Raw genomic sequence first — 27,516 nt, 5'->3', positions numbered from 1 at the left:
GCTTCAGACAAACACAGGGTTGTGAGCACCCAACTTTACCTGGATTTATTGTTATAATCCCACCATCTTTACAATATAGAAAAAACACCGTCCACATGATCTTAACAAAAGAGCAAATAAAAACAATCCACAATGCATACTATTGTTATTGTTATTGTTTTTATTATTATTGTAGCTCTTACAATTCGAAAACACAGTTTATACTGCTTTCATGAACAGAGGGTAATCTGTGCTCTAGATGAACAAACCATAGCTCTGCTGAGACATTTAATCAAACTCTGTCTGACTGATGAAACTGGTCCCAAGAGGAAAACAAAACACAACACAACACGTTGTACATGTTGAAGTCATTAATCTCAGGTGGATTTGAAGTTTCCTGTTATTTCTCTGCCTCTCTCAAACCTTGTTCTCAGCTCTATCTCCCTGTGCAGAGGAGAAAGTCCTGCCTGTGGTGCTCTGGGGAGCAAAGCAGTGGTGTCTCACAACCCTCTGCCTGAGGCAGGGATGGCAAATCCTTCCTCACGGGTGGGGGGTAACACCAAGGGGTCCCAGGGCTGAATTTTCCACTTGTTCCCCACATCAAGCACCTCCAGAGCCTCCTCCCAGCATCTTCCCCAGGCTGGTGCCTGGTGCTGGGCAGCACAGGGCTGGCTCACCTGGAAGGTGCTGCAAGGATCTCTTCCCAGCAGGAAAAGGGATGGTCCCTTGGGGACTCTTTTTATCATTTTCCTGCCAAAGACACTGTTAATTTTAGTCAGATTTTTGCCTCCTTTCCTCACTCCCTTTCCCCTCATCAAGGGCTTTTCTAGCTGCACATGGACTTTCTACTTTCGCATGATTAAGATACTTTCTGTTTTTGTGGACTAAAACAAGGAATCAGACGGGAGTTTTTTGTAATGACTGTCATTTGCCTACCTTAGGGAGAAATCTAAATGATATAAAACTGGAAGGGGGTGAGGATGGGGGGGAATTCATCAAAAAACACAAAGCCAGCTGGATGTACACTAGGTGCAAACCCTCAGATTTGGAAATAGCATTAAGTCCAAACTGTTTTATTAAATCATAGATATTTTTTCAAATTAATAAATGATACAAAGCCACCAGCATAATACTCTTCCAGATGGTTTGGCCGTTTCCCTCTGGGGTAACAGCGTAAGATTTTGAAATTATAGGATTTATGGGAAGAAATTAGATGTGTTTTCCCAGCCAGTGTAAACCAGCAGTGCTGTGTAGTAGGACATGTGGAGCTGGGCCAAATTGTACCAGTGGCTGGGATGTGGTAGGGAATGTTGTAAGAGAGGGAACTGTAGCATCACCTGAGAGAGACATTCCCAGGAATTAAAGCCATTTTATTCAGTGGTTGAAAGTTTCTCCACGTTTCAGAGCAAAGCCTTGAAAACTGGTTGCTGAGGGCCTGGGGGAGGGAAGGAGGGATATATTTTCCTTGCAAAACTGGTTCATGACAAATGTGCTCCCAAACAGCTTTGAGACCACACAGAAAACTACAGGAACATGGAATGGTTTGGGCTGGAAGGGACCTCGGAGATCATCCAGTTCCAGTGGAACTGTCCCCTTCCATGGGCAGGGACACCTCCTCCTGGCTGTGGAAATAACTGGGTGGGTTTGCACCAGGAATTGCAGCTGGGAGCGAGGACACTTCTCCCTCCTGAGCTCCCTGGGCTCTGCTGCTGGGCCAGGAGTGAAGCACCAGGGACAGCTCTGGAGAAGCTGCACCACGAGTCCTTCCACCAGCCCTGTGGCCCTGTGGCGCACATTCTGTCTTTACTCCTGGTTGGTATTCGAAGGAAATGCAGCGTGCAGCTGCTCCAGAGAGGAAAAGGGCCCTGAAACTCAGAAGCTGTGACAAAAGTGATGTAACAGAGGGAATTCATAGAGCAACAGCTTAAGCCGCAGGCTGGGGCCACACGGGCTCTTTTCCCAAAGCAGCAAAATTCAGAGGAAACCCAGGATGGATTATCCAAAGACAGCAGAGGTTTGGAAGCTCCAAACACTTTAGACACCTCAGGTCAGCATCTGCAGTACCAGGCACAAAGCATGAGGTGTCCCAGGGCTGAGGTTCTGCTGCAGGTCCCTGTCCCACCTGCTGGACCTGCACATGCCTGAGAGGTTTTCTCACGCCCTCTAATGCTCTGCCAAGTGGTGCTTTCTTCTGACACTAGAAAGCCACTCGAGGATCACAGGTCTGACACGGGAGGAGCAGAATGCAGCTGAAAAAATGTACCTAGAGAGCATTTCTTCCTTTTTATTATTGTTTTCACCAGGCAGAAAGACTCAGGACATCAGCAAGGGAGCAAGAAAAAGAGTCATTACAGAATAGCATTGAAATGCTCGAATTTTTCTTTGGTCAGAAATCCCTGCCTTGTTGGCTTCATCAGAAACTGGAAACAAAAATAAAATTCCTCAAAAGAACAAGAGTAGACCGTTTCTTTACAAATCAAAGGAAGCCAGATCCTGGTGCTGGAGAGCAGTGGGATTTGTGCCACCAGCCTGTCTGCATGTCAGCCCAGAGACACCCAGCACTCATCACACTGCACTGCAGAGACGTTCAGTCCACCAGTTTTTATGGGGTGACAAGAACACAAACCATTGACAAACCACTGACAAACCACCAAAGGCCCCTCTTTGCCTGCTCATGGCTGGGGGAGGGAAGGGGGCCAGGAGGCCAAACCCATCCCAGCAAAGCAAAGGAGCTGAGGAGAACAGAATCTCTTGAATTTTGCTCTCACGGCCCTCGTTGCTTTTCTCCTCCAGCTCCCCAGGGCTGCTCACAGACATGTTGTCAGAGGCAGTTGGCCCCTAGGGAATGGCTGAGCAGGGAAAAAAAGAGGATTTGGAGAAAGGTTGTGGTGTTACTGCCTAGGAAAGTGCCAGTGTCCCCCTACGTTCTTGCAGGAGGGATTTTTTGGCTGCTTACAGCATTTTGCATGGGGAATGATGTGAAGGGTATCACAGGCTCCTGGAGCAGCATCCTTCCCCAAGGTCACCTTTCCTCAGTGGGACACAGAGCTGGATGCCCACTGCAAAGGAAAAACAGAGCAAAGAAGGGAACCAAACCTAAGGCAGAAGCTGCCCTGCACAGCATCCCCTGTCCATGTGCAGGAGCCAGGAGCAAACCCCCAGGAGAGGAGTTGGTCCTGTTTGTTGTTGAGCTCCTTGGGGGCACTGGGAAATGTTCCCAATGAGAGGAGTCACTGATAAAATTGCAAAACAACAACGGTGACTCTTCCCTTCTCCCAGTGCTCTGTTTCATTGTCTTGGCTGTATCTTGGCTGATTCTGCTCCAAATGAAGAGGCAGGGGAGGCAGGGAATAGAGGAACTTCTCGAGTGCCTCCAGCCTTGCTCTTCTCCCATCCCTGGGAGGAAAATCAGAGCTGCTTTCCAAGCAGGAAACACCATCATCTAACATTGTGCTGCTGCCCCATAACTTCAGCGCTCATTTCACACTCTGGGTAATGCTTGTTTATAGTACATAGATATGTTTACATAGGGAGTAGAGTAGAGGAAAGCACGAGATATAAATATTGCCGTATAGCCTCGTACAAAAGGAAATATTTACAGCCACAGGTAGTGGTTCTCTGCTGTGCCAGGGCAGGGCCACGGGAGGGACTGACACGTTCCCACTCCCTTCTGCTGGGAATGGCTGCTGCCCTCCAGGGCTGCCCTCCCTGCAGCCAGCACTGCCCCGCTCTCCGCGGGGTCTTGGGGTTGGACCGACAGTTCTGCCGAGGGAAAAGAGCCAGTGGCACATTTCCCCGAGGACTTGCTGGCCCAGTGTGGGACAGTGGCAGCGACCGAGGGCACCACACCCAAAGGGCAAACAGAAAGAGAGCAGGGGCTTGCTTTTTGTCTTACTTTCCTGCTGGATTCTGACTTCACTTTGTTGTTGTGTCCTAACGGCCCCACTACTGTCTCGTGGGCCCCAAAAGGTCCTTCTCAGGCTGCCCTACACTCTCTGCCCCCAGGGCCTCCCAGTCCCAGGGGACTTTTTCCATGGCTGAATTTGAACACCCATCCAGCCTGGACAAATCAAGGACAGCCCTTCCTGCAGCAGCAACTTCGAAGTCGCAGACCTGTGTAAAAGCAAGGATAAAATGGGTTGTTCCTTTCAGGGGATTGACCTGAAACCTTTCCACCTTTATCATTCCCAGTGGGTGATTCCCTGCTAAAAATTAAGTCTTTGGCAACAAAGTTATTGCTGTAAAGTTGTAGTGTTTTCCCTTCCGGGATGGTCCCGATGGAGTTTCAGTCCCTGTGCTGGAAGGCACAGGCAGGTGGGAGCCTCAGTTATTGTCAAACAGGAGTTGCTTTTCTTCCCCTGGGGAAAGTTTCTACTTTTTTTTCCCAGAATACTGAGGCACTCGATGGCTGGACATCACTGGCAACCATAAGAAGTGTTTTTGAAGGAAATACCATCCCAAATGAGGCTTTGTCTTCTCAGAGAGCATTTTGTTGATTGGGGGGGGGAGGGGGACATTTGTGGGTTTGTTGCTTTTGGGGTTTTTTGGGAGGTTTTTTTTAAGGGTCTTATTCTTACTGGTGTGATTGCTCGCTTTTCCTCCTGCCAGCTTCCCTCAAGTCTGTGTCTTTGCAAGATAAATGGCCTCTGGTCAAGGCAATGTTTTCTGTTCTCTGGGTGGTGCTGGTGCTGCTGTCTCAGCTCTGGGGGGCAGGGGAGGGGGTTCACTTGCACACGTATCTCTCGACAGTCCTCTCGCACTTCTTGCAGGTCACGTAGCAGCACCAGTGGTACTTGCAGTGGCACCTCTCCACCACTTTGTCCATGTAGGGGTTGTACCCTCTGCCACAGCACATCAGGTCGCAGCTGTCGCTCCCGTTGGAAGTCTTGTTGCATTGTCTGGAAGAGAGAAGATGCTGTGAGCGAGTGCAGTTCCTGCAGGGATTCCCAAGGCACTGCCCCGAGGTGCTGCTGGGCCCGACAGCTCTGCAGGGCTGCCCGGGGCACAGGAACACCCCAGCTGCACAGAGCACGTGGCAGGGGGAGCACCCAGCCAAGCAGCCCCCCACGCCTGCCAGGGCAGCAGGGTGACCCCCAGGCTGCACCCACATCACCTGCTCTGACACCCAAAATCACACCCAGCTCCTGCTCTGCCTCCCAGTTCAGGCTCCTGAACCTGCCTCCCACACAGGCAGACAAGCAAAGGTTTTGGGATACCTCCCCAGCAAAAACTCCTCATCCCAAGCAATCTGTATTCCCAGGCAGGCTCCAAAACTGCCTGAAAGGAGCTGGAAGAAGATGACAACCTAAAGAACAAACCCTGGTGTTTGTCCAGCACTCCCCAACCTGAAAAGGACGGAGGGGGAACCCTGCAGCCACACAGTGTTTGCACAGGCTCCATGCCAAGCATCCCAGGCTGAGAAAGATCCCGAGCAGGCTGTTGCAACCACTATCCAGCACTGATCCTATCAGGGCAATCACAACCAACACCAGCAGAGCTGCACTTCTTCCCCCTTGATTGTCTCCCAGCACGGCATGAGCAGCCCCACGACACCCCAGGTCCTGACCCAGGAGCAGGAAGCGTGGCAGGAACACAGGGCAGGATGACAAGTCACCAAATATCACACGGACTTCCACTGCTTGTTTTGCTTCTGCTTTTAATTACAGCCAGACCCACCAAGATAAGTTGGCCCTTGTGTTGGGTTCCCTCATTTTTGTCTGCTTGCAAGTGACTGGCCTGAGGTTTTCAGAGGTAACTCATGGATTGAGGAATGTCTTTCATTGACTGCCATTTCACAGCTGTGCTGCTCAAAAACCATCTGTCTCATTCTCCCAAAATACTCCAGGTTGGGTCACCGGCCATGAAAGCACACCAGGATGAGATGAACCATGTCCTGGAGCTGCTGTTTTCTCGTGGACTGTAAAGATAACCCAGGGTGGAGCTGTCCATGTTTGGTCAGATGCTTGCACTTCAGGTTAACAAATCTCACCATGCACCCAATACCCAGGGATGGAGGCTCGAAACTGCTGCAGGAAAGGTGGTCTGTGGAGTGGGGGAACTGCTGACATCTCTCCTGAATCTTGCTCTGCATGGCTATTTTGGACAGAAACGCTCTGAGGCTGCTTTGGGGCAGGGAAAGGACAGAGGAGCATGAGCTGAGCACACCATTAATGGATGAAAACAAATCCATGAGATTTATAGGAATTCCTCATGAGGTAATGCTTTAGGAGAAGTCACGGGATTAATGAAGTGTTGAGATTTTGCTCTTGTTCTTCCTTCATTTTCTCCTGCCCCCTGTTTGTTATTCTGTCTCGCATTCCTCTCCAGGTTCAGTGTTTAAAGGCCCCCCCCAATCCCCCTCGTTGGGGAGTGTGTGTCAATATTTACGAACCTTTGAAAGCCTCCAGCAGAGCCGAGTCTGCAGCACTCTGAGCATGTTTGCCAAGCTGAACCAAAGGCCCTCTTACTGCCCCTGAGAGCCAGGGCCCCTCCACGAGGAAACCTCCACATGACTCCTCATAAATGTATTAGTAAATGCATTAAATATTCAGAGCAAAGGTTCACATACGGGCGTGTTGACATTAGAAGAGGGGAGGGTGTTTGACAACCTATCTCAGCTTTGCTAGGGGATGGAAAGGCTGAGGTTCACCCGGGGAGGATGGGGAGCTGCAGCCTGATGAGGGATGTGTGGAGCATCCACACCAGCTCACGCTGAGACCTCACCAAAATGGCCAAGCAAAGGAACAGGGGCCCACTCTGACTCCAGCTGCCCACTGAGGATGTTCACTCCCCAGGCACACAAAGCGCCCAACAGTGACATTTACCCCATCCAAACAGAGTAAAACTCCTCTTCCTGCTATACTGGGATTCTCCCTTTTCCCCCATCCACTCCTGTGGTTTGCCAAAAAAAAAAAAGTGGATCTAGTGGGAGATATACCTTTCCATAGCTGTCTCCATCCCACCCAGCCTGGATCAAAGACAGGAAAAAACCAAAATGTTATTAAAAAATCCTCAAGCTTCCCTCAGTTTGGTATAAGGAAACAGGGGCATTGTGGATGGATGAGTTGAATAGCCAAAACAAAGCCTTTAACCCCATCCTGAACCTAAATGGGCCTCTAAAAAGCTTTCCTGGCGATGCCACTAAGCAGAGATTTTGTTTTCTGTTTCAAAGTGCGGGCCTGGATGAATCACATTCATTTTTTTCCTTAAACAAGATAAAACAGAGATGTTTCGAGAAAAAGCGAGTGGGGGAAGACAGAGGAGCCCAAGGATCAGAGTTTGCCCACGGAAGCTGCCCCGAGCAGCTGCTCCCCGAGCCCAGGGCTGGATCCCACCCCGCTCCCGCTGACGGGTTAAGTTCAGTCTCATTTGTTTTGGGCCTGGTCCAGCACGATTCCAGCAACCCTGAGAAGTGCCCTCCTCCTGAGCCTCGGAGAGAAAACACCGAGGAGGAGATTGAATCTTAACACAACACCGTAACCTCCGCCAGCACTTGGAAAACGATGCTCCGGCCGCCAGCCCAGCCCAGGGCCTGGCTCAGGGACAGCCTTGTGCATTGTCACAGTGCTTTTCCCATCTCTGTGTGAGAAGGGAGGAGGTCAGCCCTGCTGACTGGACAAACCCCACTTGATGTGCTGCCCCAAATCCCCCCTTTGCAGCCCTCATTTGCAGGAACCCCCTGGCCCCATCGTGGGCAAGGTTCCTGGGCAGAGACAGGGAAGGACATCCCAGCACTTCTGGGAGTCTTCCCCCACATGGAGAGTGGGGAGTTTGATTTTAAAAGCTATGGGGAGATCACAGAATCACAGAACTACTTAGGTTGGAAAAGACCTCTGAGATCCCTGGAGTCCAGCTGTTCACTTGGCCATGTCCCAAGTGTCGCTGTGGATCCCAGTTCACTCTGTCCCAGGAGCAGACAGAAGGACAGATATTTTTTTTGGCTATGCAACTGGTATCTGAGACCCAAAGTGAGGCCAGTCTGTGCTGTGTCACCCACAGTTATGACAGGTGATGACGGGGCCAGGCCAGACGTGCACTGGAACCTCACCCCATCAGTCCCATGGAGAAGGGAAAGCTGCTTGTGGGGACATAGGAAAGGTCACTCTGGGGCACAGCGACTGCCTGCCTGGCCCAGGGCACCCCCCAGCTGGTGAGGAAAACACAAATCTGACCCCTCTCTCTAGTCCTGTTTCTCACACCCCACGAGCACCTGGGCTGTTGCATAAGGGATGATGGAAGGGATGTTCCTTCCCTGACATCCCAGTATCCTCCTGTGGGCATCTTGGCTGTGTGCTTCCCTCAGCCCTTTCTGACCTCAGGGAAACCATCTGCCTCCACAAACTCCAGCAGCTACGAGTCCCAGAAGACAGTACTGCTGTGTAAAGGAGTGATTGATCTTTTCCTCTTTTAAATCAAATTCCTGTTTATTTCTTTGGTGCACCTTGCTCCAGCAATGTCAAGTAATGCACAGTATATAAAAGAAAGAAAGAGAAAAGTAATTCGAGTCCCTCAGGAGGTGTGTAACACAATGGACATCCCTAAAAATACATCAAAGTCCAGCCTCATGTAAGATTTTGAGGGCAGAATCTTAAGTACTTTTAAATTGCTTTCTCATCCCCAAGGAATGACTGAGACTGACACTGAACAACTGCACGAGAGAGAGAGTTATCAATAGCTCATGTCAGCAAGGAGATGTCCAGGGACAGCCTGGAACCAGCCTGGATTTTCATTAATGAGGAGGAGAGAGTGAGCTTAAAAATGTGGGATAACCCTGGGACAGAAGGAGCTGAGGATGTTCTGTGAGGGTGGATTAAAATGCAAAGTAAGCACCACGCTTTGAGAAAGATCCAGATAAACGTGGGGATGTTCCCAGGAGAGCCAGAGGAGCAGTTCAGAAACTAGAAAACTAGAAAATGATGAAGGAACTGATTTAGAGAAGTGTGTAAGAAGAGGTGTCTTCCCATCCATAAAAGATTATTGCAACAAGGAGAGAGAAGAAATCCTCTTTATATGCTGAGAAGAGAGGACAAGAAATTATTAGTTTGATTTTAGATTATGTTTAGTCTGAATTCAGATTAAGAAAAACATAACACTGGGGACAGTAAAACCCTGGAACAGGTTGTTTGGGGAAACTGCATTTAAGAGCAGAGAAACATCTTCAGTAACAGCCTAGCTGATCTCAGTTCAGCCCTGCTCCTGAAAAGATCAGGGTCCATGGAAAATCATTCCCAGACCCAATTTCCCCTAACTCCAATTCCATTTTCATGCAGGGGGACTAAATGCATTCAGGAGAGCTGGATTCATTATCCATTTTTACTGTGTGAAATTATTCCCTCCATCAATAAATTTATATTATTCACGATTCCATTCAGGAAAATTTGTGGTGAAATCCAGGTCTCTCAGAGCAGAAAGGATTCAATCTTCCCCAGGCATTAGGTGAGAAAATGCAAAAAAAGCAGAGCTGGCCCAGCTCCTGAAAGGGGAACACTTACATTTTTTTCCCAGTGGTTAATTTGTTGTATTGAAAGCTGCACAATCCACTTGCAGCTCCACAGATCAGCTTCTTTAGGTTTTCCTCCAGACCATTTTTAACGGGCTCTGGAGGTGGGACGGTGGGATATAAGCACACAGAGTCTGGCTGGAGCCTGTGTGGCAGCAGCAAAGTCTCGTTTGCAGGAGACTTGGACACTGGTTGCATAACTCAGCTCCTTAATCAGACCCCGAGCACTTCAAAGAGGTTTCAGATCTCAGGTTTGGGTTGGGTTCCCTGCCTTTGAAACCTGGATACACCCCAAGCACTTGCAGGCAGGCAGGTCTCCAAACCATTTCTAATTTCAACCAGCTAAGAAAGTCCAAGGTGTCCTAGAAGACATTTCAGGCTTGTTCTGAAGAGGGCTTTGAAATCCTTTCAGCAAAGAGCTCTGAAAGGCTTTTGAGTAACCGGGTGCACCTTTTCCAAGTGGGTTTTCGGGCAGTTCCACTACAAGGGAATTCAATTCCCTTTCCTGCCTGAAAAGCACACAGTAAGTCTGCATAATGTGATCCCTCACATTAGAGAGATCACCAGGGAGATTACCCCTTCCACCCACCTGCTGGAGCAGGATTGTTCCCTGCAGCACACACTGAAAACCTGAATGTCCCAGGTGTTCCAAGGAACCAGCAGCCTCTGTCCTGCTCCTGGTGCACTCTGAGCAAGCACCACACGTGGGGAGAGGGAGGGGGGATGTGGTACAAAACCGAGCAATTTTTGCAACAAAAAATGCAGCAATATGAATATTTTAATCCAGGAACGGGAAAAGGGGTTGTTAGTGGGGTCTTCCCCCTCTCTGAATCCCTTTGGAGGCAGAAAGCAGGGCTGGAAAGATGCTGAAGGTGCCCAGCCTGAAGTCTCCTGGACTGTGGGGATAGGGGAATACACTCTAACACCTCATGGACTGACCTCTGCACCCAGAAAAAGGCCAAAAAGGAAATGGGCAGGTGGTGGAGAAGAGAGAAGATGAACTGAGGGGACCACCACCAAAAAAAGAAATCCTTTTTGACTGCATTTGCCATAAAAGACCTTAAAAAGAGCCTAATGGGAAACAATAGGATCTCCCTCCAGAAAATTTCAATGTGCACAGGAATAAAATGTTCAGATGCCACCAGGACCTGACTTATAAACTAAAAACCTGCTTGAGCTATTTCCAAGCGAGTGTTTTTACACCTCTGTGCAGCAAGCAGGACCCACATCTCGCTGTGCCTTCTCTAACAGCACCCCTTTTGTGCTCCTTCTCCTCACCCCTGTCACTAGGAATTATCTGCAGCCTGCAGCAGGCTGGAACAGAGCCACCACATTCAAAATGCAGTTGGATGTCCTCTTCACAAGAGGAAAACTGCAAAGGGGAAAAAGGCACCCACGGGAGGAGGGGGTTAGGGAAGATCCCCTCCCTGTCCCCGTTCCCCCCCAGGAAGAACGGACTGATCTTCACGCACAAAATGTGCATTTTACACCTATTTCCTCTCCTAATTTAAAGCAGGCTGCTGTGGCTTGTGTTGCACGTGCCAGCTTTGAGACCCCAGGCACCTTCTGGAGAGCCTGCAGAGGGACTGTGATGAAAACAAGCCCAGCTACACACAACCTTAGAACTGAGCACGGGCCTGAATCACCCTCCTGCCATCCCACAGCCAGCCCGTCCTGCACAGCTGAGCAGGAGGAGAAGGATTTCTTGCCAGGTTCTTGACAGGTTCCTTTTGAAAGTCATCCCCTCCTGCCTGAGTATCTCGGCCTCTAAATCCTCCCTCCCCGGGGTCCGGGACTGGCAGCCCCACAGTCACTGCATCACCCCGCCCGGATAAAGGGACGCCTGCAATACACATTTCCCTGTCCCCAGAAGGGGGAAAAAAAAATCACTCAAGACCTGGACATACTCTTTATCCCTTGCTGGGATAAAAAGTTGAGATCTGTTGTAAAATGAGATTAGATTAAGAAGAAGAAGAAGAAAGAAGTCACACCTCCCTCCCCCCCTTGAAAGGATTTCGGCTCGTGGAAAGTGTTTTACTTGGCATATCTGTAGTGAATTCAGTTTGGTTTTGACACAACCTGTTCATTTCATGCAATTCCTATAAAACTCACCTCCAAATAACCTCCACCAGTTGTTTTTTTTTTTCGTTTCAAAACAGAGCGACGCAACAAAGAGGTCTTTTTCAAGACACAAATAAGTCAAAATCCACACAAATCCACAAAACCACCAATTCCACTCAGATGACATTTCCCCTCAGAAACCAGTTTCGATCCATGTTTGTTTTTTTTTCCCTGCAACCCTCAGTGATCCCTAAACATCTTCACTTGGTAATTACTGTTCCACTGCTGGGCTGGAGATGAACCTCAGCCTGGTGTTCCCAGCACAGAGCAAAGAAGCATTATGAGAACTATATAAAGAAAAGCAAACCAGCAAGAGAGCAACTAATGAGACAGCCACCTAACAAACAATAAGAAAATTCTGGAACCACACAATTGTTTAGCTGTTGATGGGTCTGCTCCAGAGAGATCAGGTGGGTCTGCCCACCTAGAGATGCTCAGGCTGCTGAGATGCCCAATTAGTTTGCCTTGGATGAAATTCAGCAGAGGATGGGAAGAGACAGGCATGTCTGCTGCCTGTGGAAGGGGACAGCACCCTGCCCAGGGGAGGCTGGGCTTGGCCATGATGGCCCTAAATCTCTAATATTAATGAGAGAAAGAAATTCCTCTGCGGAGTCACGAGCAGTACAAACACACCTGGACTTTGGAACTGCGGCAGAAGAAAAAAAACGTAAAAAATATCTTTGTAGCTTTTCAGGCTATTTTAAGGCTGTATAGGAGCACTGGTCCTAACTGGGTTAATATTTACCTACTCAGAGGAGCCTTAGAGTAACAACTCATCTGATCAGCAGTGACTGCAAGCAATGACTGAGACCCAACACAGTGTAAAGCAGCTGTTGGATCCTTACAGGTTCCTGTGGAGGTGAGCTGAGGGGAATTTCAAATTGGATCTTGTGCCTGCCTGGGTGATGCAAAAGGTGTCAGAAGCCCTGTCTTGGCCACAGCCACCAATAACAGGATTGGGCATCTGTTAGAGATGTTCTTTACCTGCAGGCATGTGCTGCCTCCCCAGTGACTCGTCCCTTATTCGTACGTGTTCCCCCTTCCCTCTCTGGGGTCAGGGTGCAGGCAGCACCCCCTGCAGAACCCTCACCTGTCCTGGGTGCCATGTGACCCCACTTTCTCGTTCTTCATGCAGAAATCGGGCGAGCTCTGCAGGTAAATCAGCTCTGTCTCCTTAACTGGCCTGACATCAATATCCTTTGGCACGAGGTATTTGCGTGTGCCCATGGGCCGGTGAACGACCTTGGTGGCAGATAAATACTTGTTTTTGAGGTCCAGTGCAATGTCTCGCAGCTCTTGAAGGCCTTTCCAACAGGTCTTGATAGAGCATGACCCAGAAACTCCATGGCACTTACATTTCATTTCAAGAGAGGCTTTCAAGACCTGCAAAAAGGAATGCAGGAGTTAGGAAACGCCCTTCTCTTACCTCCACACATCCCACAAGCTTGCTAAAGAAGGCCCTTTCTCAGCAGGGACTGCTACAGAGAAGGACTGCTACTCTCAATTCTGCTCAGTCACTCTGGAGCAGCTACTTTGCAAAGGGAATGAGATCCCACAGCTCCCTGGTGATCACTATCAGCCCAGGGCTACTTTCCCCAGGGCGCCTTTGCAGCCAGCAGACAGAGCAGTACTTTGAATTTTGATCAGATATCTCCATTGGGCTGCACTTCCACCCCCTAAATTCCATAGGAGCTGAAAAAATCAAAGCTCTCCACAAATAGATCATTAACATCCATTTCAGCCTGGGCAGCTTTGGGATTTGGCAAGAGAAATGTCACAGCTGTGATGAATTCAGGGCACTCTCACTCTGCCTTTCTGCTGGTCATGGGGCCAAAAGAGCCTTTTACTTTGGCTTTGCCCTGGTCTCGTTTCGGTGGGACAGGGCAGACGCTGCCAGGAAGGGCTGAATGCACCAGCCATGGCAACGCCGGGCCCCGAACAAAAATCCGCCCTTCTCGATTGAAACGAAAACTCAAGACATCACAGAAGGAAAACAAAATTGAACAAAACAAAACAAAGCCCCAAAGCAAACAGGGTGGCGGTGGTAGAACAAAAAGGCCCAGGGGAGGGAAGCTGAGCGTGGCTGTGCTCTGCAGAGCTGCCCTCAGCCTGTGGCTCACAGCGCTGCCCGTGAGCTCAGCACGCTCCAGGTTCTGTCTGCTCAGGGTGTGTGGTGGGAGCAGCCCCAGAGGTGGGTGCAGGGGTCAGTTTTACAGTCCCCCACCTGTTTGTCCAGCTGCAGGAGGGCTGCTCTCGGGGTTTGCCCCTCGGAGCACACCCTCTGCACATGGTCAGCGTCATCCCTCCGCTGGGTGTGAGCTACTGAACTCTGCCAGACACCAGGATAATCACCAGCAAAGTAGCTGGAAAAGGGGAAGAAATCATCCCTCCTGGCTGCAGGGATGGCTGGAGGCAGCTGCTGCAAATGCTGATCCTCCACACTTCCACAGCACCTCTCCTGCACAGTGCCCCTGGAAGCCCAGCCCTACCACACCTCCTTGAGTCAGCAAGCCAGAGCCACCCCCGATTCTCAGGCAGCACTGAGACATCCCCCCCATGGTCACACAGGGCTCATTAGGGCCTCCTGTCTCCCAGGGGGACTTATAGAGAATAATTAGAGAAACCTGCTCCTCTCCCTCGCTGACAGAGACACTGAACCTCACAGAGCCACCGAGCACTACGGATGTTTGTACAAGTACAATAACTCTCGTGGATTTGTTACCTGTCTCCCTACTTCACTGTTGTGCAGATGCATCAGTTTATTGGCTTGTGATCCTGATTTTTTCATCTTCATGGGAGCATCTGAAAATTTGGACCCCATGATAAGACCATAGTTGAGGTTGTCTGCACATCCTCCCCATCGATACCCAGGTCCAGGTGTCTCACCTGGGATGGGACCACAGGAACAGCCAGGGAGGTCCCCGGTGGTGCAGGCTCTGGCAATGGTGTGGCTGATGGCAGCAGCAGAAAGGGCATACACAAATGCTGACTCCCTTGTGCCTGCAAGAGACAACAACTCCAGCTCAGCCCCCTGGGCCAACAATCCCCAAAAAGAGACCCCACAGAGCAGCCAACACACCAGCTCGCTGCAGCTGAGGTGTCCCATGGCATCACCAGTTGGGAGCACAGCTCTTCCACACAAGGCAACATCCCAGCAGGGCAAGGAGTCACGTGGATTTATGCAGCTTGTCCACTGTGGTGTGATCTGCTCTTGGAGCATGTGGAGAAACCCCTTCGTGGACTCTCCCACCTCCTTTTGCCCCCGTGCTCCTCCCATGACTCCCAATGGGATGAGCAGACCAGAGTGGTGGTCTGCTTTGTAAGAGCTGTGGTGCCTTGGAGCCAAGAGCTCCCGGGCAGGAGTGGCCCCCTAAGGATGGTCTCAGAGAGCAGGTCAGCCGCGTTCTCTGTGCAGCCCCTCCACGTCCCCCCCCGGCAGCAAAACCCTTCCCCTGCCCAGCTCACACCCCCTGGCTGACTGTCCCCACTGCCATCCCTCCTCAGGGCTGGTTACCTCTCTCTAGGTCCAGCAGGTAGTTGGGAGCCAGCTCAATGGAGGAGCAGTTCCAGCGCATGTCCGAGAAGGTTTTGCGGCAGGTCTTGATGACCTCTCGTGCCGCCTGGATGATGGTCTGCATCAGCTCCAGGTTGCTGCGGCACAGCTGCACCTGGGACACCACCAGCCCCTCCAGCTGCTTGCAGTGCTGGGTCTGGTTCAGGGCCAGAGCCGAGGGGGTCTTGGACAGAGCTCTGAGGAGACAAGCACAAAAAAAAAAAGGGTTAAAACGCGTTTAAAAAGTTGATCTTTAGGTCGGTATTAATTTCTCCACCAGTGGCCTGTGCTCACCTGAGTCTTTCTGTAAAGACGGGCCTAGCTGAAGCTGGTGAGAAAGACAGGCAGCTATGAGGAGTGATTTGTCTCATTTAAAGTAGGCATTTAAGGCAGGTGGGGAGAAACCCCCTCCCAAAGTGCACATTTCCCTCTGTTCTGGAGGGGAGTCTGCACAAAGCTCCTGGGGCATGTGCCGAGTTCACTGAGTGTGTAAATCCTATGGGAAGGTTTTTGCTGAAGAATGAAGAGGACAGACCTCCCAGCAGAGTGAAAAATGGCCCATCGGTTCCATGATAACAGAAAGCTGGATCCTCCAGGGCTGTGGCATTCGGGGGGAAAAAAGTGCCACTGGTGTTATCAGCGTTTTGCGTTCGGCGTCTGTCTCACACACTCTCAAAGGATTATGCTAAATGTCATATAATTAATTACGGAGAAAATCCCCTGCCAGGCCCAGGGTAAAGCCACCAAATTTGCAAAACATGTGCTTCCACTTAGAGTTAAGGCCAAGGCCCTCCATGATCCCACCACTGCTGCTCGTAGGTGAGGCTTTCTCCAGTCCCCAGGAACCGCAGCGCAAAAGCACCACGAGAGGAGGTGCAGAGAGAGCACCACGGGCGAACCCAGGAGGGACCCACCAACCCCAGCACGTTTGTCACCGTGGAAGGAAACAACAGCACCCCAGAGACCCTGTTGGTACTTCCAGTGTCCCACTGCCAACTTTTCCAGGTTAAAAAAGGCAAAAAAAGAGCCAGTGCTGCCATGCCTCGTGCAGGGCTGTGCTCTTCTCCCCCAAGCACCCACAGAGATCAGCAGAAGCCTGGTGTGTAACTGCTCCCTTTGTATCTTTATGGCCTGCTTAGGGTAGTCATAAATGTTATTCCTTCCCATAAAACAACTTTCTAGCTGGCTGCATCAATAACTGGCATCTGATCCTGGCAGCACAACCACTTTAACACATATTTCCTTCTCTCCTTGTTAAATGTGTTGCCTTTCAGTTTTCATCCCGAGCCATCTCGGTTGGTTTGGCTTATTAGCAGACACATTTCTGGGTGCATTGCACTTTATTGCTATAACATGCACATCCTTCAGAAGTTAAATGGGATGGAAACAGAGCTAAAATTGAGCCCTAACCAAAAGCGGGGGTATAAGCTCTGATCTCCTGCTCTCAGGAAAACATATCTGTGTTCCACCAGCTCCCTCAAGGCTGGCTTGAACCAGCTGCTGTGTGTGTTGGAGCTCTCTCAGGGCTGCTGGTGAGTAACCCCAGCCACTCCTCCAGCAGGGAAAAGCCACAGTCCTCGCTAGGGCCGAGCAGGTCTGCGCTGACAAATTCCCAGGGGACTGGAGTTTGGCGTTTCTGGCACCAGATAATCAGTGGCAAAGCTGGAAGGGAAAGCCCCACTCTGCTGGCTGTGTAAACACATACATCATGCATGTGTTTGAAGAGGCCCATTAAACACACTGCAAACAGGAGTTCTGGCCAGTGGATTTCAAGGGAAAGGAAAAAGTGGTGGGCTTGGCAGTGCTGGGTTATTGGTTGGCCTCGGTGATCACAGAGGTCTTTTCCAACCTAAATAATTTATAATTTAATGGTCAGGAATGCTGCCCTGCAGTTCAGCTCGGTGCCTCACACACTGGTGTCCATGAAGTGCTCCCTGCTGGGAGAGGGGCACCTCCAGAAGGCAGCTCATCCTGCCTTCCACGTGAGCCAGGACAGGAGAAAGCCACATCTAGAAAGCAGTTTGCCTGATATGGTTTGTGAGACCCGCAGGAAGATAAAACAGTGCCTTAGAAACACTCCTTTTGTGCACTGTGCAGGAGACCCAGGCACTGAGCTGGGACACACACATCTGGACTGTGTAAGCACAGAGCTGGGTGAGATGTGTCCAACCCCCAGCCCTTGGCACCGGGGACCTGTGAAAACTTATCCCAGAAAGTCTATCAGCAACTCCCAGGAATGGGCTGCAACACAAATCAGGCAGGAGGCCAAGGCAGCTCATCACTAAGAGAGTAAAAATGATAAATTCTCCAGCACAGCACATCCCAGCAGCCAGGGAAGCAGGCAGGGTGTGGCAGGAGGAGGGAGAGAACTCCACAGCCCCAGCTTCAGGCACAGGAGGAGCATTCCAAGGCTCTGAGAGAGGCTGTGCTATGGGGCACCAGCTCAGTTTTCTGAGCAGAGGTGCCATGTGACACTTGAGGAGCCTTGTGATGTTCCACCTGGCCTTCCAGAACAATCCATGGATCTCCTACATCCTGCACCACGTTTCTGGTCCTGTGTAGAGACGTTCAGCACCTTTAGAGGATCTGGAAGGCTACACTGAGGCACCTGTGTCTCACCACCACAGACCAGTCACCAGCAGCAGAAATAACCCCCGACAGGTTGGGGTGAAGGCTGAGTTCAGGCTGGAACTCACCCCCAGTGTGGAAAAGGGGGTGTGACACACCGAGAGGGTGTTGTTACAGACGGCCTGGAGTGAACACCACCAGAGAAGTGGGTTTTCAATGCAGTGAGAAGGACACTGGCTTCATGGGAGAGGGAAACCACCTCCCCTCTGGGGAGAACTCAGCACCAGGGGCTGTTCCCCATGGGATGAACCCAGCTCCAGGGAGCCCACCAAGAACAAAACTCCAAGATGCAGGAAGGTGTTTTCTGAACATCTCCCAGGCCTAAACTTTGTGCCTTTGCTTGTGAGAACCTGCAACTGGAAACATCTCCAAACGCTGGGAGGAAAAAGTGAAGGGTAATGGAGATGGAAAAGAAACCTCAGTTGATGCAGTCACTCACTGAGACCCAAAAGTGCATTTATAAACCACAGATCAGGAATGTGAGAGGCCCAGTGGGTCATCTAGTCCATGCCCTGACAGTCCAGGTTTGCCCAGTCTCTGTCCTACATTCAGAAATGTCCTCTCCACTCCCTGTCACTCTAAACCTCCCTTTGGAAAGGCACCACCTTTCCCTGCTCCCTGAATTCCAGCAACACCAGAGGAGGGATGGCAACCCCCTGAAAAGGACACCTGTGGGGCAGGAGAGTCTGGTCCGTGGTGGGATGTGGTGGTGGGTCTCTGTCCTATCTTCACCCATTCTCCAGGGATCACCTGCACTGGGAAGGAAACTGGAACCAAAGGGGCACAGCCAGCCTGAACAAAGCACCCCTGGAGGGCAGGGTTAACAGAACAGTCCTCAATCCGGGAAAAAATCCCTGACAAACATCTTTCTGTGGGCTCACACCCTTCATCTGAAGGGGGGTTTTACCTGCTGCTGCCCTAGAAATGCTGGGTTTCACTGCTTGCTCCTGCTAACACCCTGCTCTTCTACCCTGACTCTCCTGCCCCATCCTTCACTCTCCAGAAAGATGAGGACAACTGAGGGATGGTTGTTCCAAGGTTTTTTTTTTAGATATCCATATTTGACCCATCCCTTTAAATAAACAGGCCCCAAACCAAACACCTCCTGCTTTATATATAGCATAGCAGGGCTTTCAATTGAAGTTATGGATCCTGACAGAAAGCCATAAACATAATTACAGAGGAAATATGATGCAGGGATGAATCATGGCATTCGTTTACTCTTTTAATTATCTCAGGCAGTTAATAAATTCATTCGAAGACATGAATGCTCTGCAGTGTTGGGTCCTTTGAGAGGTATGGGCCCATTCCTGCAGGTCTGGGCTCCATGAGAAGACTATTCATGGGAGCAGCACCTATTCATAGGGAGAAGCACCTTTGGATCTCAGTAGGTATCAGCAAAAGCCACAAAGTGTTTGGTTTACAGGGTCCACTGTGAGTGAGACATTGCTGCTGGTCAAGGCAAAGGGGGAAAAAACTCCCTGACCTGAGTAGCCAAGCATTGGTGCCCTTTAAAACACCCTTAAAGGGTGGAAGGGTCTCCTCTCTCTCTGGGGCATCCCCCTGTTCTCCCTCGTGTGATGTGATCCAAAAGTCTCACAGGGGGACTGCTGGTGAAACCCTGAACTCCTGCTTCAGATTGCCAGCTTTGCTTTCTGCAAAGGCACTCTTTTTCATGCCTGTTCCTAAACCCCTTAATCTTGCAGGGATTTGGGTGAAACAGAAAGATTTAGACAAAATTACATGGCTGTGGAGAGTGAAGTGTGTGGTAAACTTTAATAAAGAGAGGCAGAGATCGAGGGGCTTTTTCTGTTCGATCTCACTGAAGGTTTTTGATCTGCAGGAGCCTCACTTTGTCAGCCTTTCATCTGGAAAAGGCTTGCAGGAGGGTTACAATAACCTTGCCTAAGCTCCTGGGAGTCAGAGGCAGCCCATGCCCCTGCCACCCTGCCCTGCACCAGTCCCAGTGTGGGGACCACGAGTGCTGGGAAAGACACCACAACCCCTGGCAAACACTTCCACTGGTCCTGCAAAGCCTTTTCAAATGGGGAAGCAGAATTTATGTGGTAGAAGAAAGAAGAGGAAGAGGGAGAGAAGTGTGGGGGGGAGGGAGGAGGGGAGAACCAACCCTGAAGTGAAAGCTTAAAATAAGAGCTGCTTGCAGAGCCGGTGCCAAAGGCAGCTCTGGCAGCAGCGGGCACAGCTGACTCCCAGCCCAGGCCCCACTGAAGTCGATGCCAGCAGAGTTTTGGCTCCCCAAGCTCCGAGAGGGCCGTGGAGCTCCGTCAAGTTTTCCTGAGCTGCCCACGGAGCGAGGAGCAAACTTCAAAGCCGTGGTTCCCCCCCTCTGCTCGCCCCTAGCCCTCTCCCAGCAGCTCATCTGGCATCCCCCGTGCCAGGCAGACGGGCTCCTCACCGGCGCCCCGTCCCCCTGCCCAGCTCCCTCCCACCCCTGCCTGGGGGAGAGAGAGGCAGGAGCTGCCAGGAAGCACAAAATCTTTCCATTCTCCCCCCGCCCCTGCTTTCTGCTGGCTGCAGAAGGGCTGCTCCAGGTTGGTGGGCTGGGGGGACACCCTGTGTTCCCCAAAAGAGGTGTGGCTCGGCCACCTCTGGGTTCTGGAGGGCTGGGATTTAGCCACGGGAATTGTGCTCAGCTGGGGAGGGCTCCAGAGTGCATGCCTGGGCCACCACAACAGGGACTCCCCAAAGGGACCAAGCTGCACCTAAAGCTCACGGGATTCCTAATACCAGCTCTTGCTGTCATGGGCTTATTCTGCAAGCCCTGCAAAAAAAAACAAAAAAAAAAAAAAAACAAAAAAAAAAAAAAAAAAAAAAACCAAAACAAAACACCCCACTTGCTGCATTTGGCTTCTTTACAACCACTCTTGCCCTGAAGGTGACGCTCAGCGCAGAGGGACAGAGGAGATGCCAACCTCCCGTGGAGGGAGAAGTGCCTCCAAAGCTGCTCGGTGCCTGGACATGCCAACATCTGCAGCACATCTGGCCGCAGCTCCCTCTAGTGCTCACCTAGTTTTCAGTTTCACCCAAAGAAGTTGCTCCAGCACCTGCCTGGCCAAACCCAAGCCCTCCTGGGAAAGCAAAGGGGTTGCAAAAGGAGGAAGGCGACCGAGTTCCGAGATGCACTGGCCCTGAGACATATCCAATGGCTGCCTCATCCCCCCAGCCACCAGACGAGCCCTGAGGACCACAAAACAATGCAACCCACTCCACCCTCTGCTTTAAGGATGGAAAAGTGTTTGCAAAACCAAGACTCAGGGTCTCACACTGCATTGAAGGGAAAGGCTGCCTCCCCACAGCACCCCTGACCCAGCGAGGACCTGCCCACATCCTGCCTGTACACCTGGGCAGCTCTCTGGAGCTTGGGTGGAAGAGCCCAAAATATGAACTTTCTCCATCAGCAAGGACATGTTTACAAGATGCTGACTGTCCACACACCTCTCTGGAGGCTTGGGGGTGCCCAGAGCCAGCTGCCAACAGCTGGGGACCCGGGCCACACAACGCACAAAAATAAGCCATATAAAATAAAAGGAAATAAAATAAATAACTCCTTTTTTTACCTTCTCCTTGCTTTTACTCATTTATGGGGATATTTGTGTTACAGGGAAGCCCTAAACGGCTGAAAAGCGTGTTTCCCTTCTCCCCCTCCTCCTGCCATTACATCACGCTCCGAATCAAAATTGAATTTCCTATCTCCTGCCGTATCAGCCGCTCCCTCCTCCCCAGGCTGGCGAAACCCGCGTCCTTATCTCCCTCCCCCTCCCCTCCCAAATCCCCTTTGAAGCCGGGCTCTGGCACCGTGCCTACAACAACGGCACAGCGGGCAGAGCGGGGAGACCAGCCCAGAGCTGAAAACACCCCGGAGCACTTCCCTCCCTCCCCATGGAGCTCTTCCCTCCCTCCCCATCCACCAGGCAGAGAGGGAAGGAGCAGGTTTGGACTGTGCAGCACCTAGAGGGTGAGTGCGGGGCCGGGACCGCAGCTCGGAGGGCTCGCTCGGCGTTTGGTTCTCTGTTCGCCAAGAGTTACCCGCGGGATTTCCGCGGGCAGAGCCCGAGCCCTGAGGGAAAGGAGTGATGGGGAGAGGGGGAAACTGGCCCGTGTCTCCATAGGAGGAGAAACAGCAAACGAAACACAACCCCGAACAGGAGGCTGTGAAAGCCCTGCCGGCAGGGCTGCGGGACAGGCAGGGCAGGTCCCAGGTCCCTGCCAGGTTCCAGGCGGGAGCGAGGGGAGCCCCGGCTGCACATCCGGACACAGCCCGTGCTTCAAATGCCGCTTTAATCCCAGCTTTCATCCTCCCCATCCGCTTTTCCACAGCGGGGATATGTCGGCTGGGGAGGGGAGGAGCAGCAACTGCGGTGTTTTGCCTCCAGACGCTTCTCCCACACCCCATCCCCAAAATCAGCCCTTGCAGCCGAACCGCTTCCCGGCCCAAAGGCTGCTTGTGCCAGCAAAGCTGTGGCAGACCTTGCCCTGCCTTCCAGCATTTTTCATGTCAGTGCCTTGTCATCAAACTATCGGGCTCCCTCTGAAGCTCGTCTCCCCCCTGCCCTTTGGAGGAAGCCAAGCCTTTCCCTCCCGATTTGTCACCTTGCTGAAGTGGGACACCAACCCCAGCACATGGCGAGCCTCCCCTACCCAGTCCTGGTGCTGCACTGAGTGCCCTGCTGAGCCAGGGTGGCACAGAGCAGCTTCCCTCCTGTGCTGCAGAGAAACAAAGGCTGCAGAGAGCCCCGTGGGCGTGTTGCTGAACGTCCTGCAGAGAGGAGGTGCCTGCCCTGTGCAAGGTGCTGGATACCTGTAGAGCTGAGGGTCCTAATACCGAGCCTAAGTACGGGAGGGAGCTGGCAGAAGGAACAGCTGGGCTGTGTGACTGAGCTGGGCTCACTGCTGCAAGGTGTAAGGCCAAGACAGCGAGGAGCAAATCACATCCTGACTCTCCTCTGCTTCCAAGGTGGTCCTTAGAGCCTGGAGCCTCTCAAGCAGTCCCCTGCATCTCCAGAGGACATTACCTGCTGTTTCGGTTGGATGTCTGTGTTTGGACAGGGTGACTGGCTGTCTGCCCTGACTGCCTGCTGGGCAGTGAAAACACTGGCTCCAACAAGACACCTGAATTTGCAGACGTCCAAATTTAAGAGAACCTTTATAAAAGGTGGCATGGAGAGATCCTCAAGTGACAGGGAACTGGAACAGTAGAATGGGAATCAGACATAGCACAGGGTCTGTGGCAGAAGGAGCAACAAAACAGGAACCTCTTGTCCCAGTTTCCCCAGCTAACCCAAAGATCTTTGCCCCAGTGCACAACAGTCTTCCTGGCATTGTGTGTGACTGGGCTTGGCTTTCACAGAAGATGCTCATTTGAGGCAAAGCCACATCCCCTTATTTATTTTGTGCCCAGCTCCAAACCCAAGTAGAAAAGTCAGATCACTCACCAAGGACATGAAACCAGATTGGTGCTGGAGGGGCTTGTTTGTTTATTTTGCAGTGAGCAACTAATTGATCGCTGGCTGAAGCCAAGAAAGGAGATAGGGATGTTTTCACTTTGTTTGCAGTGGCATTACCTCCACGGAAACTCAATCCAGACTTGACCACACTCCCTGGTATTTCTTCACTCTCCTCTTCCCCCCCCCCCCACCTCCTTGCCTCATTTTTAACACCCTTCACAAAATCCAAAGGTTAAAAGGTCCACAAAAAAAAAACCCATGTTATCTGTCAAGCATCCCCTGTGGTTGGAGATCAGTGGCATTATCTCAGCTGCCTCTCCCACTGCTCTCAGCTCCTACTCAGCACGACCAGTGGTCCTGGTGGGAGAGTTCCCCAGCGAGGCAGGACCTAACGCCAGAAACTTCATTAAGTGGCTCATGTGAGCTGTTCAAGTGTGTGCCTTTCCTTTGGTATCAATGAGGAGACGAAAAACCCACAAAACCGAGCCTGAATCACGCGTATTTTGGAAAGAAGACGGAGACACATTGTTAGCACAAGCCTCTAGTACACACACTCGAAATCAATGAATGCCCGGAGAACTGCAGCGCTCGCTGCTCTTTGGACAGCTTTACAGCAGTTGTACAAACTGTGAGAGACCAGTAGTGCCCAGAAAAACGTGAAAAATGCAGAGAGACAGCCAGGTACTTACATCCATTTTATCCCATAGCAAAGCCCCGTCTGCAGAATCAGCGACAGAAAACCAGCGAAGAAAAATCGCAGACTTGGCTTCATTCTCTCCACCTTCCCCCTCTTGCCAGGGGAAATCAGCTTCTCCAAAGAAAAATTTAAAAAAAAAAAAAAAAGAAGAAGGAGTTCTCTAATTTTTCACAGAGTGTATTTCCCTTCAGTCTGAGTATTGCTTGTTCTTGGAGATGAACAACCTGAAAGGAGAGGGAGAGAAAGAGCCCGAGCTGCGTTAACTCTGAAGTTCAGCGAGCCGTGGCCAGAGAGAAATCCATTACCCCGATTGCAAAGGAGTGGTTTATGAATCACGAAAAAGTTTGGATTATCCCCTCTCAGTCCCCTCCCTTGCCAAGCCTTGATACAACCTTCGAGTCAACAGACAGACAACCCGTATGGCTTGAATTACCCCCTGAGTTATGGTCTGATTGTGTGTTTCCATTTAACCCTGCACATGGCAAGACTTCATTCGCTGCTTCACTTTAGGGGGGTTTTTTAATCCCCCTCTCCAAAAGGTCTGTGCAACTCCTCGGGAAAAAGGAAAAAAAAAAAAAAAGATAAATCTTTAGACTAGCTCAAATCTTCAGCTATTCATCTCTCCCCTCCCTCTCTCCAGATTTCTTCTTTCCCCCTCTTTTTCTTTTTTGCAGAGAAGACAAATTATGAAAACTGCCTTTCCCGACTCCATGCAGGTGCCCGTGCCCTGCAGATGTTTCGCTCTGATCTGTTACAACAAATGTGTTTTGCTCTTTCCCTTCTGCTTTCCTTCTCACCTCATTAACTCTGCCTCTCACTCCTTCCAAGTCCTCGGGCACCTGGAGCTCACGGAAAAGGCTGCAACTTCGTAAACATAAAATCCCATTTCTGCCTCCGGGGAGCAGCCGGGAGGAGACAAGAAAGCTCCCCCTTCCTTTTCTTTCTGTTGTTCTGCCCTTCTTCAGACCAAACAAATAAACAAACCAGGTGCAGGGCTTAAATTCTTAGAGGGGTCCTGACTGTCTCCAGGGCACGGCTTGCTTATTTTAGCGGCGGTATTAATAGCAGTAAATGGGTTTCCCTTCAGTTATTCACTTCAGACACGGCTCCGGGCTGCTTTTTGTGGTCTTTGTGGTGGATTCCCACCCCGCGAGAAAGCCAAGAATAAAATAAACAGCAAAACCTGCCCACCACATCGCAGCTCTGGAGTCCCAGCCCATCTCCTGGCACACTGGCACAGCCAAGCTGGCACTGTTTGTGCTCCCTGTCACCCCCTCAGAGGGGTTGGGGGGGGCACTGGGTGTTGCAGGAGCAGCCAGCATCACTTTGGGGTTTACCCTTACCCGGGGAAAAGCACATCCTACCCGACCCCCAGCTCTGCATTCGCCCAACTGCAGCTTTCTGCCTCAGTATCCGCGTTTGGGGAGCAATCGGGTCGGGGGGCAAGGAATATTTCTTGGTGTTTTCTCTGCCATCTGCAGCGTATTTTGCCGTTCAGGCTGCTTTTTGGCTCTCCCAGCCCCTGTGTAAAGGGTTACTAGAGAAGTGCTGTTATTACAAAGGATTTTAATAACCTCTAGGGGCGAGTTCCCGGCTCCCTTGAAGTCCGAGACAACGCTGCTGTCTACAAGGGAGGCAGGATTTCATTGCCAAGGGTTGTTTTTCTTTAGTGCCCGCCTGGATTTGGGTTTGCTGTGTCCCTTGAAGGCCATGCTCCCATGAGCATCCCGGCACACACACACTTCTTTCAGAGTATTTCTGTATCTTTTAATCTTTGGGAGCTCTTTTCTTCCCACCCTTCCACGAGCACACTGGAAACCTTCATCCCTTAATCCTGCCCATGCCTTTCAGTGCCCGTTTAGATATTTCGGACTCCTTATCTCTCTCCCTTGAACTGCTGCACAATTGGGTGTAAAATGTCTCAGATTTTGCTCTCCCTAGACCTGACCAGCCAACACCATTCTCTGCTTTCCCCCCTGCCTTGAAAAAGTCACGGTTTGGGTTTTTTCCAACCCCTAGAGGGGAAGAGAAATGGTCTAACCCCCCATCCCCACCCCGCAAGAGCTGCAAGCTTGGCCTGAAATTGCACCCCGGTTATTTGGGGAGGTAATAATGCTTTTTTCCACTCGGTCCAGCACAGGTTACATTTGCAAGAGGAATTTGCAAGGGGAGGGGAGGGAGACTCTTTGGGGCAGCCGTGATGTTTACAGCTCCGGAGAGCTCCGGGTCACTGATCAAACCAGCAGCAAGTGGCCCGCGGGCTCCTGAAAAGCGGAGCCGTTTTTAACTCAAAGCTCTTTCCCCTTCGCCCCAAGGCTGTTTGCAGCCAGTCCCACTCCTGCACACAGAAAACGCTCTCAATCCCACACCTCCAGGAGTCCGGGCTTGGGGATGGGAACAGGAAAATTGAACCGGGTATAAACCCGTGAGTATCCAGCTCACATTTTTCCAGCTCTCCCGCCCAGAAGGAAAGACATCCACCTGCCCCAGCTGCCAGGCTGCGGCTCCCCGGGAGCACAGGAGCCCGGGTTAGGGGCAGCACATCCCCAAATGACCTGCAGGGAGGACCGGGAGCAGGGAACGAACAGGGGGTGGTGGAGTTGGTTCCAGCTCCGAGTGTCTCCCGTCTCTTGCAGCCCCTCTGCATGTCCTTTCTCCTCCGCAGCCCCTGGGTGTCCCCGCTCCCCTGCAGCCTCCCGCTCTCCACGGCCGCTCCTGCCATCACCCCGCACACTCACAGCCCCGAGTCTCCCCTCTCCCGTCAGCCGGGGGGTTCCCAGCCCCCTTGCAAGTCTCGAGTCTCCCCTCTCCTCTGCAGCTCGTCGGTCTCGGGGCTCTTCACACTCTCTGAGTCTCCTTCTCCCTCGGGTCCTCCTCTCTCTCCCGCACGCACACTCCCCCTCCCCGGCTCTCAGGGCTCTAAGGCAGCCTCCGAGTCTCCTTCCTGCCATCCCCCGGGTCTCCCCGCCATCCCCCGGGTCTCCCCGTCTCCTTGCATGCCCGTGGCTCTCCCCTAGTTCCCCCCCTGCAGTCTCCAATCCTCCTCTCTCCCTCGCACCCCGCGGGCTCTCCCGCATCCCTCGGGATGCATCCCCTCCCCTTGCAATCCTCCCGCTCCCCGCAAACCTCCGTTCCTGGCCACCCCCGCCCCTCAGGCGTTCCGGGGGGCTCCGCGGGGCCCCTGTCCCGTCCCCCCGCTCCCGGCACCGCCGCTCCGCTCCGCTCCGCGCTCACCTCCGCCCGGGCCGGGCTGCGCGGGGGCCGGGGCCGCTCTGCCGGGGCGGCCCCCGGAGCCGCCTTATATGCGGCCCCCTCGGCTTTGATATGCGGCGTGATGTCAGCCCGGATTAGCATAACAAAAGGCCCCGCGCCCGCGGATCCCCCCCGGGGCTTCCTCCGCATCCCGCCCCCCCCCCCCCCCGCTGCATCCCCGGATACCCCCGCGGGGCTCCCTCCACATCCCCTCCCCGTTCCATCCCCGAATCCCCCCCGGGCTCCCTTCACATCCTCTCCCCGCTCCATCCCCGGATCCCCCCCGGCTCCATCCCCGATTCCCCCCCGGCTCCATCCCCGG

At 51.9% G+C, this 27,516-nt stretch overlaps 1 protein-coding gene across 3 annotated transcripts; it reads right to left on the bottom strand.

Annotated features, from left to right (window-relative positions):
• Window positions 1-162: 162 nt before the first annotated feature.
• WNT11 (Wnt family member 11) lies at window positions 163-26,753 on the bottom strand. Of its 3 annotated transcripts, XM_051779439.1 has the most exons (7): window positions 24,740-24,923; window positions 23,935-24,166; window positions 15,114-15,349; window positions 14,486-14,599; window positions 14,322-14,401; window positions 12,690-12,982; window positions 163-4,877 (listed from the first exon to the last, which is right to left on the bottom strand). In XM_051779439.1, the coding sequence occupies exons 2-7, from the start codon at window positions 24,015-24,017 to the stop codon at window positions 4,703-4,705; spliced, it is 981 nt and encodes a 326-aa protein (XP_051635399.1). In that variant the 5' UTR covers window positions 24,018-24,166; window positions 24,740-24,923; the 3' UTR covers window positions 163-4,702. The 3 variants fall into 3 exon arrangements, with proteins under 3 accessions (XP_051635399.1, XP_051635398.1, XP_051635397.1); XM_051779438.1 differs by lacking the exon at window positions 24,740-24,923 and adding an exon at window positions 26,681-26,753 and having other exon boundaries at window positions 14,322-14,599; XM_051779437.1 differs by having other exon boundaries at window positions 14,322-14,599.
• Window positions 26,754-27,516: the final 763 nt, after the last annotated feature.

This window comes from Manacus candei, unplaced genomic scaffold (assembly GCF_025592945.1).
Source record: "Manacus candei isolate 608988 ecotype Guabito, Panama unplaced genomic scaffold, ASM2559294v1 h1tg000014l, whole genome shotgun sequence".
Lineage (NCBI taxonomy): Eukaryota > Metazoa > Chordata > Aves > Passeriformes > Pipridae > Manacus > Manacus candei.
Note: the sequence above shows the minus strand (reverse complement) of the source record. Positions and strands in the feature narration are given on the sequence as shown.

Excerpts from the sequence above, each read along its gene's own strand:
- WNT11 (XM_051779438.1), bottom strand. The coding sequence starts at position 24,017 with ATGAAGCCAAGTCTGCGATTTTTCTTCGCTGGTTTTCTGTCGCTGATT. Across the intron at positions 15,350-23,934 it reads TGCTATGGGATAAAATGGAT|AGCTCTGTCCAAGACCCCCT; the intron begins GTAAGTACCTGG and ends TTGTCTCCTCAG. Across the intron at positions 4,878-12,689 it reads TCACATGGCACCCAGGACAG|ACAATGCAACAAGACTTCCA; the intron begins GTGAGGGTTCTG and ends TCTCTCTTCCAG.